Source organism: Tenrec ecaudatus, chromosome 11 (genome assembly GCF_050624435.1).
Source record: "Tenrec ecaudatus isolate mTenEca1 chromosome 11, mTenEca1.hap1, whole genome shotgun sequence".
In the NCBI taxonomy this organism is placed as follows: Eukaryota; Metazoa; Chordata; class Mammalia; order Afrosoricida; family Tenrecidae; genus Tenrec; species Tenrec ecaudatus.
In genome coordinates, this window is record NC_134540.1 from 73,997,946 (window position 1) to 74,016,755 (window position 18,810).

An 18,810-nucleotide genomic window follows, 5' to 3' on the forward strand; every position below is an offset into this window, starting at 1 on the left:
ATTCACTGACTCAGCTTTCCTCCTGCAGTCGTCATCATTGTGTCTATTTTGTGAGATGGAGGAGGACTTGTGGATTGATGTTGGACATATGGGTTAATGTTGGATTTGTGAGCTTGGACAGCACTGGGTTGGGATGTTTTCTTGATGTGCACTTAACCTTTATATAAAACTCTCTCTTATACATGAGTTTCTATAGATTTGTTTCTCTAAAGTACCCAGGCCAACACAGTCATCTACCTACTGTAGGTTGTTAATAAGCCTTCTTCCAAGCCTGGTGCTGCACCCTTCTTTATATAATCCAGTTTCTTTTATGATTTGCTCAGCATATAGATAGAGCAACTATGGTGAAAGGACACGATGCAGACACACACCTTTTCTGATTTTAAACCATGCAATATCCCCTTATTTTGTTCACACAACTGCCTCTTCTCCACGTTCAAGTTATGAATCAATGAGCTCAATGAAGTGCTCTGGAATTCCCTTTCTTCTCAAGGTTACCCACATTTTATTATGGTTCACACAGATGAATGCCTTTCGACAGTCAACGAAGCACAAGTAAATGTCTTTCTGGTATTCTCTGCTTTGAGCCAAGATCCATCTGAAATCAACAATGATATCCCTTATTCCACATCCTTTTCTGAATCCAGCCTGAGCTTCGGGCACTTTCCTATCAATATACTGCTGCAAACATTGCTGGATGATCTTCAGCACAATTTTACTTGTGTGCGATATCAACGATATTATTCTGTAGTTTGAGCATTCTATTGCGTCATCTTTCTTTGGAATGGGCATAAATATGGATCTCTTCCAGCCAATTGACCAGGGAGCTGTCTTCCAAATTTCCTGGCACAGACCAGCAAGTGCTTCTTCAGCTTTCTGAAACATTTCAATGGGTACTCTGTCAATTCCTGGAGTCTTGATTTTGAGTAATGAGAAATTTTTTAAAAAGAGAGAAAGAGACTTTTCTTGTACCAGACTATTAAGAAAAGTGTGCATTGTGTAGAACCCCAAGATTTTCCCTCTCAGTTCTATTACAGCCACTCATCCTGTACCAAGGAGCCATACACTTACCCTGGGGAGGGAGAAGAGGAGTAAGCAGGCACCAATAGGAAAGGCAAGGAGCCTGCAGGCACTGCCCAGGAAGCTGTACTTCTAAGTGCCAGGTCTTAGTTCAAATCCACCAGCTGCTCCATGGGAGAAAAATGAAGCTATGTGTCCCCACAAAGATTTACAGCCTTCAAAACCCCACACAGGGTCTCTGGGAGTCAGAATCAACTCAGGGGCAGCGGGGCTGGTTTGGGATTTGGCTAGGAAGGGCAGGCAGTAGTAGCACCTGAAGTGCTTTCTTCAGTAAGCCAACGTGCAAAAACACTGAGAATTCATGAGAATTCTTTACAGACACGGACAGATGTAAGGAAACAGAGGCAAAACCTGGTCAAAGCCATGCTTAAGCTTTGTACATGGAAAAAAGCCAAAGTGTTAACTAGGTGAAATGATGACAGAAAGATTAAAATGGTCTCTTATTACTAAGGAAGCCAGCAGGATGCGTCCTTCTCACACCTGGATCTTCACCCACCAGGTGAAGGGTCTCCTGCTTCACTCTGCCTCTCCGCCTGCTGTTGTTTTACAACTCGCCCAAAGAAAGAGGTCACTGCCACGCTTCTTTTATATCTGACATTCTCCTGATTCTCTAAATTTTAAATAAAACCATATATATATATACATATATATCATCTTTTATTACCAGTTTCCAGTGCTTCCTGGAGGAAAAGAGATCAGGAGAAGAATTAGAGAAAGAGGTAACCTAAGACAGTCCCCCAAACCAGACACAAAGGCAGGAAGATTTGAGAGAGCTTGGTATTTGGGGAAGTCTCAAGGAGCACCGAAGAGACAGTGGGTGGAATGCAAGATTGGTAAGGCGAGGCTAGGGCAGCTGGCACTGGCCTCAGTCACATACATAGTCTCTCTCTTTCTCTCTCTCTCTCTCTCTCACACACACACACACACACACACACAAACACATACACTCTTTCACTCATTTAGTTAGCACATACTAATTGAGTAGTTACTTGCACAGGACATTGAGGTCAGCAAAAAGACATCAACTTCACTCTTAGAAAGATCACTCTCCTACGTGAGAGGGAAGGCACGAATCAAAAACCCCCCACAGCAGTGAATTTCTGCCAAGTGTTCTGTGAGGAGTGAATTTGGTTCCATTCCAGCACAAAACCAAGAAGCCCTGGCCCAGGTGGTGGCAGTAGAGTGGCAGGGCATGGGGTTGACCTGAACTGACATCTCAATAAGGAGGTAGCATCAACCAGGCTTTGAAGTTGGGTGTGAGTGGATTCCACTGTTCTCTCTAAGTGGAGAGGGGTGTGTGCTCACAGGGCTTCAGCGGTGTGGGAAATTGTTCTGTTTCTCAAGCAAGAGGGTGTGCTGCTTTGATGTTTTTTGTTTTCCCCTATATTTTAACATCTCTGAAATCAGGAAGGACTTACAATGTTAGTCAGGTGATGATGATTGTGATACCATTGTCATTTCTTTAGAAATACCTTATATTTTCTTGAATAAATGTTTTTCAGAGAATTCTCCCTCTCCTCTCCTTACCATTTCTCCTCACCTCCCTGCACAGTCAGTAACTTCCATTCATTTCTGATTTCATCTTTGTGTGGCTCACTTTTGCACAATCAGCAAATACAAATATACGTGTGTGTTCCTATTTTTATCTTTTATCAAATTAGCATGCTATTCTCATGTCAAGTACATGTGAATCTTCTTTTATTTGATTTTTTCCAAATTTTGAGTATTAGTTATCAAAGGCTTTCTTTGTTTTGCATGTCCCTTCTAGTATTTTTATATTTACTATTTTGATTTTGATATACACAGTGAAGCATGTATCCAATATTCTCTTTTTGGACAATGGCTACTTCAATGCCCGACACCATTTATTAAAAACCTGTCCCCCTCCCCTAGAGGGATTCCATTTTAAGTATACAATCATGTTTCTATGCAATTGGCCCCATTTCTAGACCAGTTTTGAACTTGCTGTGCTGTTTTCAGTTGATCTGTTTATCTATTCCTGTATCATTACCACATGACTTAATAGCTGTTCGCACTAGCTCTCCCTCACTCTTTGATATTCTTGCTCGTATATTTTTCCATTTTTAAAACAATAAAAACATATTAAATCATTAATAGAAATAGATTGACATTTATTATACATATGATTTGAAAATTGAGGTAACATTTTGGCCACAGAGCCAAGCATGGCCCAAAGATGTGAGAACCTGAAATACTTGTATACCACAGCTTGTTTGCATTGCCATGGGAATGAAGGGTGCGTCCAGAACAAAACCTTTGGAATCATCTTGACTAATTTTAGAAAATAATTTGCTGGTTTAAAAATTATTAAGATGTTAACGCTTTCATATTAATTTCGGGAAAATGGGCATCTCTATGACACTGGGTCATCCTGTGCAAAAGTGTAGCTTTCTTTCCATTTGTACAAGTTCCCTTCTGCATCTTCAAGAATGGTCTCTGACTTTCCTCATGTAGACTTTTGTGAGCTTCTTAAATCTATTCCTAGATAGTGTTTCTATTACCTGTTCTCATTTTGGGGGGTAAATATAGACGATGGCTATTTTCCACAAGTTATTTTTCTTGCGTGACTGATATTGAGTTCTTATGCTGTTAGTATGAGTTTCAACTTTATTCGCCTGTCTTCTCCAGGTAGGCTATCAAACCACAGCATCTGCAAGCGGAAATGGCTTTGTCTCACTTTCCTCCCAATCTTTATGACCTTGATTGTTTTTTCTCCTTACAGCTGTAATTATTTCCCCCAGAGTTGAGAGCAATGGTTTCCTGGAGAGAATTCTCTAGAAAGGTGAGAGGGACTTGGGCACAGGGGGAGAAAAATACAACTTTGACAAAAGTTAGAGGGGCACCTCTCCCATCCTGAAAACAAACAAACAAACAAAATCCACAAAAAACAAGACCCCAAATTCTCTGCCATCTAGTTGATTCTGACTCATACCAACCGATAGGACAAGGTAGAAATGCCCATGTGGGTTTCCAATACTGTCACTCTACACATGTAGACAGCCTCATCTTTCTCCCTCAGAGCAATTAGTGGTTTAGAACTGCTGGCCTAGGGATTAGGATTTGGCATCTTAATCTATCTAGAAAATGGGCATGTGGTGAAGGTGCAATTGTAACAGGGCGAGTCTTGGAAATAGGGTCTCAGGAAATGACGAAGGCTGAGATGAAGGAAGAACCTATGAGAATGCATTCTCTCTCTGTGGGGGAAGTAGTAATCTCAGACTAGTTCAGCAATGAGGACAAGGAAAACTCATTCACAAATACTCTGCTGACACAGAATAAAGACATGCTCCAAAAAGGCCTGTCAATATATGGAAATGAATGAGATAATCTTTGTGATCCTTACAAGTTTTTAATCAAAGCCCCTTGCTTTTTAAAGGTGAATTGGAGTCACACTTCGGTCAATGCTTGTAACATTAGCATCACTTGGGGGACCATCCACAAAGTGCCCATTCAAGCCCCATCTCCAGCGATTTCACCTGGGGATGGAGTCCTGGCATGGCTGCAGGTGATTCGAATGTGTAACCAAGACTGGGAGCCCTGTGCCTCCCCGCCCCCACCCCAAAGGCGAGCTTCTCTATGACCTTCATCGCCTGGAGACAGCACGTTAGCTTAAGTGGCCAGGATGCCACCGCATTCCAGGGAGGAATACCAAGACAAGCACTACCACGGAGTTCATTCCAAATCACAGTGCCCCATAGGAGCAATGAAAGGCCCCGCAAGCTTTCCAAGGCTATTTTTACAGACGTTGATGTCCGCGTCTTTGTCCCAGTGGAGAGGCTGGTGGATGTGACCCGCCAAGGCAACGCTTAATCATTATGCCGCCGGAACTCCTCCAGGATGGAATAATCCCATCCAACCCCCTGCTGCCAACTGGATTCAGATTCCTTATGGACACCGTGAATTGCTCTTTTGCTGTACTGAGATGCTACATCTTCGCAGGAGCGGACAGCCTCATCGTTTTCCCCTAGAGGGGAGAGAGAGGCTGGTGGATTTGAACCACCAACCTTGCAGTGCCTCCCAGTGCCTAACCCACAGAGCCACTAGGTCTCTTTTCCAGAGAGGAAAAATCCTTAAACCAAACCCACTACTTCCAGTCAACTGCGATTCCATACTGTTTCCAAGGCTCTAACTCTTGACTGGAGCAGAGAGCGTCCGAGGGGCTGGATGGACCTTGGGATTAGTACTCCAACGCCTAAAGCCACCAGGGTTCCTTAAACAACAACGAACAAAACACACTGAGCAGGTAAATCTTGCAGTACCTTCCTCATTTCCAGGAGTCAATTCTGACTCACAGCGACCGATCATAAGACCCATCAGCTGCCCCTGCTAATTTCCACGGCTGTCTCTGCCATACAGTCGATTTGGGCCCATGGCGACCCTATACGTTTCCAAGACTAGCTTTTTACGGGATTAAAAAGGCTCGTGGACCAGCCTTTGTTTCAAACTCAGCAGCCCAACGCGTTACTCACATGGCAGGACTCTGAAATTCACTGCCATGGAGTCTACACAGACGCACAGAGACCCTATTGGAGGAGATGACAGGGTAGAACTGGCCCTGTGAGTTTCTGAGACTGTTAACTCTTTCCGGAGTAGAAAGGGGTGGTGGTGGTGGAGGACGTGGTGGTGGAGGTGGGGAGGGGGAGATGGTGTGTGTGTGTGTGTGTGTGTGTGTATACAGACATTGAGACTGTTACTCTTTCCGGGAGTAGAAAGCTGTGTGCCCTGCGGAACAGGTGGTGGTTTCGAACCGCTGACCTTCAGGATTGCAGCCCAATGCGTACCACTATGCCGCCAGGGCTCCTTCGTACCAGGAAGTACTCAAGAAATATTTGGTGAATAGACTGATGCCTTATTCTAGTACTGAAATAACAGTGAGTGAATTCTAGGGAATCCACATTAATTTTTAATCTTAACATCAGGTCACTGAAGCACATTCAGTTTCTGACTTTTTAGTCAATTCTAGGTTTCCCTTCAGTGGGGCTGACACTTCCTTACAGGTTTCGGTCTGCAGCGCAGGAAGGCAAATTACCACTAGGCACCTCCTACAGACACCACTATCGGACGACTGAGACCAAATTAGGGAGCGGCCAGGTTTGCAGCGTCACGTGCAGTTACGTGAGCTCCCGGCCGGACGCGGGGCGGTTTCTGCCTCGCGCACGCGCAGAGGCCCCGCGCCGATTCATCACGCAGTGAGCGCCAGCGCAGCCATTGGTCTAGCTTCTTCCCTAGCCCCGCCCCGCTCGCTCGTAAGGGGCGGGGCTGACGCCGGTCTGGGAGAAGAGGCGGGGCGGGGGCTGCGCGTGTCCGCCGGAGGTCGCTGCGGGGCGGGGGGCGCGCCGGCGGGCTGGCGTGAGCGATTGCCAACAAGATGCAGGTGAGCGGTGTGGGAAGCGCGGGGTCTAGAGGCGGAGGCTGCTTGTGTGTCCTGTCGGGTCCGAGCCGGAGGCGGACCTTCCGGATCGGGCCTACACGGGGAGGGGCACCTCGCGATCCAGGCCCAGCGCAGGCGCAGTGCGGGAGGGCCGGCGTGGTCCCACCCAGGACCTGTGGGGGCTGGGCCACCTGCCCCCGTGTGTGCCCTGTAATCTCTGCCCCCACGCCCCTCGCCCAGCTCTGTTCTTTCGGCGGCTCCCCCCGAGGACGGCCTGCGGTTGTTACCTCGGACCCGTTGTGCGAATTGGGAAGCTGAGGCCAGAGGGAAAGGTCCCGCCCGATTGCCCCACTGCGTAAACCTGGCAGGACTTCCACCTGACTCCCTTTGCCCGCGAATATTGGGTTTCCTGGTGCCTCCCTTTTGAATTTGATTGCCCAGCATGTCTGTCTCTTTTGAAATGCAAGTCTCTGACGTAGACTTATTGTAAGGGTTAATGGGCAGACACCAAACCAAAACCAAACTCATTACCGTGGATTCCAACTAATAGCCACCCTGTGGGGCAGTCCTGATGGCACAGTGGTTATGCATTAGACTGTTAAGCGCAAGGTCAGGAGTTCAAAACCATCCGCTGCTCCTTGGAGAAGGACGGGGCTTTCTCTTCAAATAAGCATTACAGTCTGGCCACCTCACAGGGGCAATTCTTCCTTGTCGTATGGGGTCGTTCTGAGTGGCATGGACTCCACAGCATTGAATGAGTGAGTTCAGAGTACAACTGCCCTGTGAGTTTGTGTGAGTTTGTCCTTTTTGAGAGAAGAAAGCACCGTCTTTCCCTCGTGGTTTGGAGCTGCTGACCAGGGCTCCTCATTGAGTAGAGACAGGTAAATGGAGACAGTAGACATGCCCAGCACCTACTGCTCAGGAAGCTCCCTGAGAAACTGCTCTGTGGGTTCTCGGCTCTTCCTTTCACCTTTGCCCAGTAGAGAATTTGGCAACTGAGACATCCTGCTCTGTGTGGCAGCCACGTAGGGTGTTCTGATGCCCAGAGGGTTGGTTGGTGCTCTGACCCGCTGAGCATGCTGCTCCCTTTGCCTGAAGAGTACTTTCCTAAACTCTCTGCCCTCTATTTGGTTCCTTCCCACTCTGTGGTGATGGTTAAATGTCACCTTTTGAAAGAGAACTGAGGAATGAGGAGCCCTGCGAACGTGCTAGGCCAGCAGTGTAGTTGACATTGGGATGGCCACAACTTTTGTATTTTTTCCACGAACCTTTTGAAGCCCCCTCTCTGAACATCTGTGCCTTTACTTGTCGTTGCTTCTCTCCTCTTCATGGTAATGAAGGTGACTTGTGTTCACCCCGTTACCCTGTTGGCTCATACAGTAACTTACGTATGAACTTGTTGCTAATGAGTCAATGCCCACTCACAACCCTAGAGAGCTCTAGACTCAGAGTAGGGCTGCCCCATGGGTTTCCAAGACTGCCACCTTCAAGGAAGCACCTCATGTTGCTTCTGCAGAGTGGTGATGTGTTCAAACCCTGACCTTGGGGTTAGCAGATGAGTACTGTGCTGCTGGACCACCATGATGGGTAAGTATCTGTTGAGCAAGTCACTCCAGGTCCCTGATAGGAACGGTACACGGATGCTAGGTCTGCTGCCAGTCTGCACAAGGTATCCTGACTTACCCCGACTACTCCTTAGGTGGAGGGGGAGAGGGGGTAAGCACAACAGGAGACAGGTGAGAGTAGAACGGAGTCTGGATCCTTTGACACCTTTCAGAAGTAGGCATACAGTAATTGGGTTTGACATCATGTCTTCCCACCATGTTCCATGATCCAATGTTGGCGCCTTTCACACTGGTATTTCCCCCATGGTATGCTTGGTTTCCTGCTCCAGGACCCCAACGCTGACACCGAGTGGAATGACATCCTACGCAAAAAGGGCATTTTGCCCTCAAAGGAAAATGCCAAAGAATTAGAAAAGGAAGCCGAAGAGGAGGAGCAGCGACTCTTTCAGCAGTCAGTTGGTGAGCTTGCTCAGTGGCTTTCTTCCCTGTCTGTCTGGGTTAGGAAATGTCGCCCTACGCCTCTCAGTGCCGCTCTTTCAGCGGCCCTTAGGAGACAGGGACTTGAGCTCTGGCATGACCTTGGGCAAGTTGGAGGATGTTGCTAGCTTTCACCCTCCAGGACTATTGGGTTTGGGGACTTCTGAGGTTCCCTTCAATCTCACAGCTACTTGTCTGTGTCAAGTGTGTATGATCATCCTGAAGAAAGTATCTCTACATCTGACTTCCAGGTTTGTGAGTCACTGTGGATAATGTCACCAAAATTCGTCCCCAAAGAAATGTGTAGTGTTTGTGCTCCCCCAAGGCTGCACTTTGCTATCTCTGTGGTTTAATGGATTAAAATCACTTCTTGTAATTTGGGGAGACATAAAGGTGTCTATGATATCAAGGGTCTATGGGGTTTTCTCAGAAGTGACCATACACTTAAATTGGATTCCGTTGGGATGCTTGTGAAAATAATTCCCAGGCAGCCATCCAAGACACAACAATTGGTCTCTCACGTGGAGCACTGGGAAGAGTCAGGAGGAGGATGTGGAATGTGTGGCTTATTTCCTCCATGAACAACTGTCTCCAGTATTATGAGTCCGGAAGAACTGGTCTCCTAGTCAAAGATTCCATAGACAAATCCTTACTATGAGGGGGGCCAATGCAAAACAATTTCAAATTCTCAAGGAGTCTGGGCTTTTTGGATCCAGAGTGGATGGACCCCTGAAAATTAAGCCCTGAAGTCATCTCAAAACTTTAAACCACACATGTGCCCTGAGTTTATCTTAAGTTTGAACAGTAGTTTAGCATTATCTGGTTAAAAATTTTCTTTTGCCTTGAGTGCTGTACTCTTTTTAAGAATGAGATGTTAATATTGTCAGGTGCCATCAAGTCAGCTCCAACCCATAGCACTGTGTGCACAGAATACAACACTGTGCAGTCCTGTTGTTAACGTGTGAGCCCAGTGTTGCAGCCACTGTGTCAGGCCATCTCGTTGAGGGACTTTCTACTTTTCCTCGGCCTTCTACCAAGCATGATGTCTTGGTACTGGTCTCAGGTCTTCTGACACAGATATCTTCTGGCAGTCCATACTACTGTCAATATTCCTTGCCAACACCATAATCCGAATGCATCAATTTTCTGCAGTCTTCCATATTCATGGTCCAACTTTGGCATGCACACGAGGCAGTGAAAATACAGTGGCTTGGGTCAAACGCGCTGTAGTCCTCAAAGTGACGTCTTTGCTCTCTAGGAGCTTTTCTGTAGCACATTTGCCCAGTTCAGTTCAGTGTTGTTTAATTTCTTGACTGCTGCTAACAGTCCTTACACTGTTGATCTTTTCGCCAGTCATGATGTCTACTGGGGGATTTGGGTTTTCCTTACATTGAGTTGTACACCGAAGTCTGTGATCTTCATCATTAAGGGCTTCAAGTCTTCACTTTCAGCAAGCAAGGCTGTGTCATCTCTGTTAACACGAGTGGTTCACGAGCCGTCCATCCTGATACTCACTCTTCTTCACTGAGTCCAGTGTCTCAGATTATGTCCTTGGCAGACAGATTACATAAATCTGGTAAAAGCATACAAACTTCATGCACCCTGTCTTGATTTTAAACCATACAGTCATACTGACATCTAGTTGATGTCGACTCATAGCAACCCTATAGTACGGCATAGCGCTGCCCCTGTGAGTTTCTGAGACTGCAGCTTTGTGGGAGTAGAAAGCCTTGTCTTTCTCCCTTGGAGGGACTGGCATTTTTGATCTGTGGACCTTGTGGCTAGCAGTCCAACTCGTAACCACTACGTCACCAGGGCTTTTTAATCAACCCCGCAGCAGTCCCTTGCTTTGTTCGGATGACTGCCTCTTAATCGTGTATAGGTTCTACCTGAGCACAAGTAAGGTTTCTGGAATCGTCATTCTTCCCAGTGTTATCCATGCATCATGATCCCCGTAGTTGAATGCCTTTGCATAGTCAATAAAACAAGTAACAGCTTTCTTGTATTCTCTGTTTCAGTCATGCCCTCTCTGAATCCAGCCTGAAGTTCTGGCAGCTCCCTGTTGATGTACTGCTGCAATTATTTTTGAATTCCCTTCAGCAAAATTTTATTTCCTGTGATATTAATGATCGTTTTGATCGTTTTCACATCCTGTTGAGTTACCTTTCTCTAGAAAGGGCACGAGTCTGATGGACCTTTTCCAGTCTGCCTTCCACATTTCTTGGTCTAGACTAGGGCGTGCTGCCAGCATTTCATTGGTGTGTTGAAGCATGTTACTTGATAGTCTGTCCGTTCCTGGAGCCTTGTTTTTTTGCTGAGCCCTTCAGGACATCGGAGACTCCTTTCTTCAGGGGCATCAGTTCTTAATTATATGTTATTTCTTGACACGGGCGAATGTCGACCGGTTTCTTTTGGCGCAGTGACTGTGTATTCCTCCCATCTTCTTGTGATCGCTCCTGCATCATTCATTGCTTTTCCCATAGAATCGTCCAGTATTTCACTTCTAGGCTCGAGGGTTTCCCCCCTTCATTTCTTCCAGCTTGAGAGATGGCTTGCACATGCCATTACAATGCTTGGCTTTGTTTTCTGGAGCTGCCTTTTGGAATTTTCCGTTCGGCACTTTTCCATCACCATTCCTTTCGTTTGCTTATGTTAACCCCGTGATCGGGATCAAAGTTCAGAATCTCTTCTGACATCCATTTTGGCCATTATTTCTTTCCTGTCATTTTAGTGACCTTGCGTATCTTGTGTGATACTGTGGATGACTCCCATGACTGTGGGCATCAGTGTTCAGTGCAGCAAACCTCTGTCCACCTTGCTGGGAACAGTTTTATGGAATCGATGGAGAGAATGGAGGCCAGATTTGATATTCCCAAGTGAGACCATTTGGAGCAATAGAACTAAGCCGTGGATTCTATAGTAATGGGTTAGGAAAGGGTAGGGCTACCTGCACCTCATCAGGAACCTTGGTGGTGTAGTGAATTAAGCACTGGGGCTGCTAACCGAAAGGCTGGCACATGAAACCCCCCAGCCGTACCTCGGGAGAAAGACGCTGACCGTGAGCTTCAGTAAAGACGCACAGCCTCCGACACCCTAGGGTGCAGTCCCACTCTGTTCTGTAGGGTCACTGTGGGTCAGAATCAGCTTGACAGCAAAAAAGAACCAGGAAGGAGTGTGAGAGCCGCCTCTAAGTTCAGGAAGTGCTCGCCGAGGCCACTGCCTCGTTTGCTGGCGCCTCGGTCCCGGGGACAACTCGGTGCCACTTGTCCGTGAGAAGCTCTTCCGTCTCCTGGCCACGGGAATAGGGGCAAGACCGGCAGGTCTGTAGATGTCAGCGTAGTTGGACCTTTGAAACATTCCCCGCTTGTTATTTGCTAGATGCTTTTTGGTTTGGGCGGGGTTTGGTTTGGGCTGGGGTGGGGGGCGGGGCGTCTTTTGTAGGATTGGGGAGAAAGGAAAGGACCAAGTGCGTGCGTTGAAAAACTTTGCTCATGAAACGGCTTTCAGTGAAAACGTATGAAGACATGACTTTGGAAGAGCTGGAGGAGAATGAAGATGAATTTAACGAGGAGGATGAACGCGCTATCGAAATGTACAGGTTCGTGCCGCATACAGAAACTGTTGTTTGCGGGTTTCTTGTTGGGTTGATTTTTTTTTTGGGGGGGGGGCTGGATAGCACAAAGAAAAAAAATTAATTTTCCGGACACGATAGTATTTGGAAGGAGTCCAGTTAAGTAATAACAGTACAGAATTCAGTGAACCAGCCCCAAGTTTTGTCATGAGGCCAGTGAATAAGACCGTGCCTTTACCAGGGTTTCTGTCTGAAAGCCATGGACCGTGTTTACTTGAGTATAACCCGAGTTTCCAGCGTATTTTTAATGCAGTGTCTGTGATAAAATTAGGTGCCTTGGTGGATATTCGGACGGTCCGTGGGCAATTCTAAAAGTTCATGGGGAAACCCCATTATCTTTCAGTTCCATTATCCCACACGCCTTTTGAACCCCCCTTATGCGTGCACACCTGTGTGTGTATGACGTGTTTCTCCTGTTGTGCAGGCAGCAGAGACTGGCTGAGTGGAAAGCAACTAAACTGAAGAATAAATTTGGAGACGTTTTGGAGATCTCGGGAAAGGATTATGTTCAGGAAGTAACCAAAGCTGGTGAGGGCATATGGGTAATCTTGCACCTTTACAAACAAGGGTGAGCTGATCTTACGTACACACTCTTTGAAAATGATCGTTTGAATTTGTATCTTGATCACCTGGAGATCAGTCCAGAGCATGCAGTGTATTTATTAGTGTTGTGATTGCCAGTTTTCATAAACCTTAATGCTTAGTTTTCATCCTAAGACTTTCCTAATTCATATATTGTGATGACTCCTCATTTTCACGCCGTTGTTAAAGTGTCGTCGTGAGCCTTGTTGAAAAGGAACTCCTGAGTTACTTACCCATCAGGGGACAGCTGGCGTTCCAGAATTGTGGATCATGCCTCTCTCCTGGGGGGGGGGGGTGACCTTCATACTAATGTTCTGCAGAAGTTGATGCACTGAGTCCACCTGGTTTCAACCTGTCCAGCTGTGCTCTTGGACTAGACAGCCCAGCCTGCTTCTGCAAAGCAGGACATACTCTGTGGCCTGTCTCTCACATTCTACGTGTTGAGTCTTATTCAACCTTATATGGGAGAATTGTCTTTTACATGTAAACAGTTTTTTCTGTATTATTGGGCTGAATTAAACTGAACTTTGATTTTGAATACTTCATTTTTTTCTGAACACACTTGAATGGTTTTAAAAACTTGTCCTTGATCTTGGGTGGAGTAGCAGAAAGGCTTTGTGAAGCTATTACAGGTTTTACACAATGTAGAGGAGCTCTGGCCCCTTGGTCAGTTAAGAGGTGGCCTGCTAACCACACGGTCAGTGGTTCAAACCCACCAGATACTCTGGTAGGAAAATGCTGCTTTCTGCTTCTTTAAAGATTTATGATCTTCAAATCCCTTATTGGGTCACTGTGAATCGGAATTGACTTGATGGTAGTCAGTTTTTTTATCCAGGGTCAAAGAGCAGTTGAACTTCCGTTTTGGATAAAGACAGCTTCACAATATTCCCTCCCTTTCTGTTTTATAGGATTCCCCTCTGTGCTCTGATAAATCAACACTTCAGTGGACTTGCAAGGAAGTTTCCAGATGTTAAATTTATCAAAGCCATTTCAACAACCTGCATACCCAATTATCCTGATAGGAATCTGCCCACGATATTTGTTTATCTCGAAGGAGATATCAAGGCTCAATTTATTGGACCTCTGGTGTTTGGTGGCATGAACCTGACAAGAGATGGTAAGGGCCTCCTAGAAATGGGCAAGGCCACATTAGTTGTAGCAGGGTGCTGGATTCTCCTGAGGCGAGGACCCTCTTCCCAAGCGTGTGTTCCAGTATTTGTTCAGTTCACCCCTGCCTCGCTTGAGTGGTGGCTGAAAGGGAAGCAGCCCATTCTTCCATTTTAGACTGGAAACTGGTCATTACAACTGGGTCTCATTATTTCCCGTTGAAGGCAGACATAGTGCATTTAAATAGAGATTGTTGTGTAATGTGCATCGCAGTGTAGTTTGATTCTGCAGCTTAATGTGTTCTGAGTTGAGGTCAGCATCACGTTGTTGACTTTATTTCATTTACATGAACACGTTAGAATGCTAATACACACTGCAACTTTTTCATTGGAAATATTTTCATAGTTGAACATCTTAGTAGGTTTTCAATTTAATTTTAATTAAATTTCCATTTCAGTTTACATAGTGTCATACAGTGTGTGTGTGTATTGACCTGTGGCCAAAGACATCCTGCCAAGTAAAATTTTTTTATTTCCTTATTGAAATATTACAGCCATCTCTGCTGTGCTGGCCATTAAGAACGTAATTTTTTTAAACTAAGCTTTATTAGTATAGTACATTGAAGTGCCTCCTTTGTCCTTTTAACTGTCATGATCTTGTAAACATGATTGAAGTATGCAAATAAGTTTGTGGCCCAAAGAGATTGGTCAGTTTGCTAACAATGCAAATAGGTACATGATACCGTTGTAAAGGGGAGACAGTACAGAAAGGGTGCTATAGGACCCTAGTGTTAAAATGAGACAACTCCAGGTGCTGAGAAGGGGGCTACACTATCATCGTGAAAGAAGAACTGGAATTGGACTACATCCTTTGGACCTGGGATCCCTTTGCTGAGAACCTCCTAGACCCAATGTGCAAGAAGTGGTGGCAATTGCAGAACCAGGAAACTGGCATGAGAAACTGGTGGGCTTCGTGGTCCACAAAGAGAGCCAGAGCTGAGCACCAATGGACCAAGGCTTACTGTGGTGCAGGGTGCCTCTGGGAACTTACTGTCAGAGCGAAAATACATGGAAGTCATGCAGAGACTGGGTGTTCGAGGATAAAGTCCAGAAAGAGGCCTGCCTCGAGAATGGCTAAGAAGAAGCTGCCCTAATCATTTAACAGTCCTAATCAGCTGGTGTTTGGATTGGTGGAAGGATGGAGAGAGGAGGTAGATGTGACCATTACCTGAGAGGAATCAGCCTTCAGCCAGTGCTGCTCTTGATTCTCTCTGCTGTCCCCCGGTGAAGTTAGAGGGGTAAGATTCCACACTGCTGCCATTCATAAAGCTGAGCTAGATATCCAGCCAGCCAAGCGAAGTACACGTTTTTGTACACAGACAGATAAACAGGCATGCATGTAAACTACAAAAGTTAGATATCCGTTATTCTGGTGTCCAAAGCATGCAGCAGCATTTCAGGCTTAATGTGTTTGCGTTGCCCAGGACCTTTCTGACTTCCATAAAGGGGGAGAGAGGTATGTGGTGGGCTTCAAAAAACTCATGGAAAACGGAATTCAGGGTCATGGAAAATCTTCTACAAACTTTCTGAAGCTTCACAAACAGTAGTGACAGCCTTTGACTCTAGAAAAAGTCAGATTTGAGGATGAGTCCAATTTAAACTTATATTTACGAACAATGAAACCAAAACTCAATGCTGTTGAGTCCAGTCCAGCTCAGAGTGGCTGTGGATGCCAGGATTGGAGCAACTGCCCCAGGGGATCCCCATGGCAGTAATCTTTAAGGGCATGGTCTCAGGACAGTGTCCCTGGAGAATGACGTCGTTGGTAAAGTAGAAGGGCAGCAAAAACGGAGGAAGGGCCTGGGCAAGATGGGTTGACACACTGGCTGCCACAATGGGCTCAAATCTAAGACTAATCGTGAGGATGGTGCAGGACCTGGGGAGTGATTCACTCTGTTGGACTTAAGGCTGCTAGGGGTCAGACAACACCTGACTCGACAACACCTGTCAGCAGTCCTTAGGGCACTAGGCTGCCTCGCTTCCTCCCGGCCGAGTAGCTGGTTAGCAGCTGAGTGACGGACCCACTGCCCTGACCGCCTGTGAGGATTACATTAAGCACAGACATTCATCGCCCTAGTGAAGGTTGGCCACTAACTGAAAAGTTGACTGAACCTGCCCAGCCACTCCGGGGGAGAAAGATGTGGTACCCGGCGATAGCCTGGAAAACTTGGGAGCAGTCCCACGCTGTGACGCGGCTCGCTGTCACATCCACCCAGGCTGGCACCCAGTGGCTCCGTCAGTATGCACAGATTATATGTAGAGATGTTTGAGGCAAGAATCAGAAATCTGAAGAGTTAAAGTGTGACTTTTCCTACCATTCAACCACCATACTCAATTCTGAAAATCACTGGTGTTGTTCATCTCCGTTGAGTACTTCAAATTAGTTTGGCTTCAGTGAAATCGGTTGTCAGATTTTTGTGGGAATGCCTAATTAGCAGAGCATCGATGCACATTCAAACGAGGTGTAATGGACATGCGGGCTCTTAGCTGTAGATGGGAAAGGTGATTTTGTGATTTTGCTTCACCAACATTTACACCCATGTGGGAGTTCACTGAATATGAGAGAGGAGTCAGTATCTCAGTCTTTAGTTTCTGATTCTCTCAGGCACTTTTCTTGTTAATTATTTTGTACAAGTAAATGCGTTCTAGAGTATCCTGCGTTTTTGTCCTAGGACTGTTTGAAGAGACTGAGATATTTATTGTCCACTAGGCTCGAGAATTTCCCTTTACTAACTAAAATTAGATTTAATGATTGAAATGCCAGCAGGACCATAAAGATTATTTCCTTTTCATGTGTCATGCTGCTTCCTTTACCGGGTAATTGTCCACCCTGAGAAGCTGTCATCGTTTGAAGGCAGACTTACCTTTGTTTTTTTTTAAATTTCCATACAGTTTCCAATTGATGGAATTTCATCTTCTAAGAAAGTGTTGGAAAGTACTTTACATCTTCTTTATTAAAGGTCTAATATTTTTCCCTTCTCCTAAGTCATCTTAACTTTATGGCACTAAAAGTAAATTGTCAACAAATTTTAATAATGTTGTTCTTACTTTAAGGGGAAAGAAACTAACTTGGAACTTTGGCCCCACCTCCCCTCCAGGACTGTTCTTGGTTAATTTGCCTTTTTTTCTCTCTTTATTGTGTAGAGTTGGAGTGGAAATTGGCCGAGTCTGGAGCAATCAAGACAGACCTGGAAGAAAACCCCAAGAAACAGGTAGAAGACGTGCTCCTGTCTTCAGTGCGCTGCTCGGGGCCCGTGAGGAGAGACAGTGGTTCTGAGGACGACTGAGGCACCAGCACGCTGAGCTTCCTTGCTGTGACAAATCGAGACTTTTTTAAAGAAAATCTAGAACTCCATCCTTGAGTTTTAGCCTTTTTTATAAAATTGTTTTAATTTTCATATCAGAGATAATCATTGCTGGGAACCTTTTAAATGTTTTTGCAGGTCTCTTTTTAACTTAATGACATTTCCTTAAAAATACAAAATAAAAACCAGATATTAGTGTGAGAAATGTTTGTTTTCCTTAAATTTTAAATTAACTGTAAAATTCTCCATTCACAGCTTGTTGTAAGGAATATGGGAGTTTTTAAATGTGAATAAATGATACAATAGAAAGTGTGTGATATTACGCTTTTAGCTATACTGTTTATTTTCTTTATAGAATTTTAAAAGTAAAAAGCCAAAACCACACTCACTGCCATTGAGTTGGTAAGACCATGGCAGCCCTGTGAGACTGCCCATGTGGCTCTTGGCACTGGGAAGTAGAAAGCCTCATCTTTCTTCTGAGGAGTGGCTAGAGGTTTTGAACCACAGACTTGTGGTTAACAGCCCAACTCGTAACTACCATGCCACCAGGGTTAATAAAATACAGGAATAACCTGTCTCGGAACAAGCATCTTAGTACTCTGTTTAGAAGAAAGGCAATTTTGATGAAACAGTTTATCAAAGCAATAACTGGAAGAGCCCAATTCACTGCCATTTTTAGGTTCTGCTGTTTAGCCAAAATAATAATTATATCAAATTGTTATATTGTCAGCTAATCTTGATTTTTGCAAAAAGCCACGGATTATTTTTGAGAAAAGATATAAACATACAACTAGATAAAACTACCTCAATATCAGTCAAATAGAAGGTTTTTTGACCCAGAATCCATTTAGCATTTTGTTCAAATTGACATCAATAACAAAAAGCTAGGGACATAAGGTTTCCTAATATTTGTGTCGAATAAGGTAGTACTTAATGCTGGCTTGATTCCTTCAAAGACGAGTCAGGACGAAGTCCCTATGGACTGGTACCGGCGTTTGATGCAAGGAATAGCAAGCAGCTGTGACCAGTCTTGGCTGAAGAGTGTGTGTGTGGCGGGGGGGGGGGGGGGGGGGGGGGGGGGGGGGGGGGGAAGTATTTTTTATGTAAACAAGAGCCAGTGCTGCCTGAGGAAAACATCGTCTAACATTTTTCCTTAGCAGATTTTTCATGAAATCTTAATTGCAGGGTTGGAAAATTGCGGGCAGTACTGTTGGCTCTTACGTTGGTTTCATGGGTTGGGTGAGAGTGTCCTTTGATTTTCTTACGTGGCTGTCGTGAATGTGAATGCCACAAAAACCACGAGCAGACATTTAAGGGCTGAGTGCTTGAGCGCTGTCATTCACAGTGGCAAGGGAGCCATCTGTCCACAGTGATGGATGTAGCATTACTGTGGAGCCGTCACTGGCTGTCTATCTGTGGGCGCATGAAAACTGCCTTGTGATCCTCCCAAAGCCCTTAGTTTGAGTGCAAGAGTCCATGAGATACCAGCAATACTGCGTAGTGACCCCTGTCTGGCCAGAGTTCCCAGGACCCCTGCGGTTTTGTAGCTTGATTTTAAAAATGTTAATGCCATTTGTGTCTGAATTCTACACTTAGATGGTTAGGGTGGCAA

The 18,810-nt window shown here is 45.4% G+C and overlaps 1 protein-coding gene across 1 annotated transcript; it reads left to right on the forward strand.

Moving 5' to 3' along the window:
* The first annotated feature begins 6,337 nt into the window (after window positions 1-6,337).
* Window positions 6,338-17,473, forward strand: PDCL3 (phosducin like 3). Its single transcript, XM_075563255.1, has 6 exons — window positions 6,338-6,475; window positions 8,367-8,496; window positions 12,022-12,112; window positions 12,570-12,713; window positions 13,636-13,844; window positions 17,038-17,473. The coding sequence occupies exons 1-6, from the start codon at window positions 6,470-6,472 to the stop codon at window positions 17,178-17,180; spliced, it is 723 nt and encodes a 240-aa protein (XP_075419370.1). The 5' UTR covers window positions 6,338-6,469; the 3' UTR covers window positions 17,181-17,473.
* Window positions 17,474-18,810: the final 1,337 nt, after the last annotated feature.

Coding starts and splice junctions, on each gene's coding strand:
- PDCL3 (XM_075563255.1), top strand. Junction 8,497..12,021: donor ACTCTTTCAGCAGTCAGTTG/GTGAGCTTGCTC, acceptor AACGGCTTTCAG/TGAAAACGTATGAAGACATG. Junction 12,714..13,635: donor TTGCACCTTTACAAACAAGG/GTGAGCTGATCT, acceptor TCTGTTTTATAG/GATTCCCCTCTGTGCTCTGA.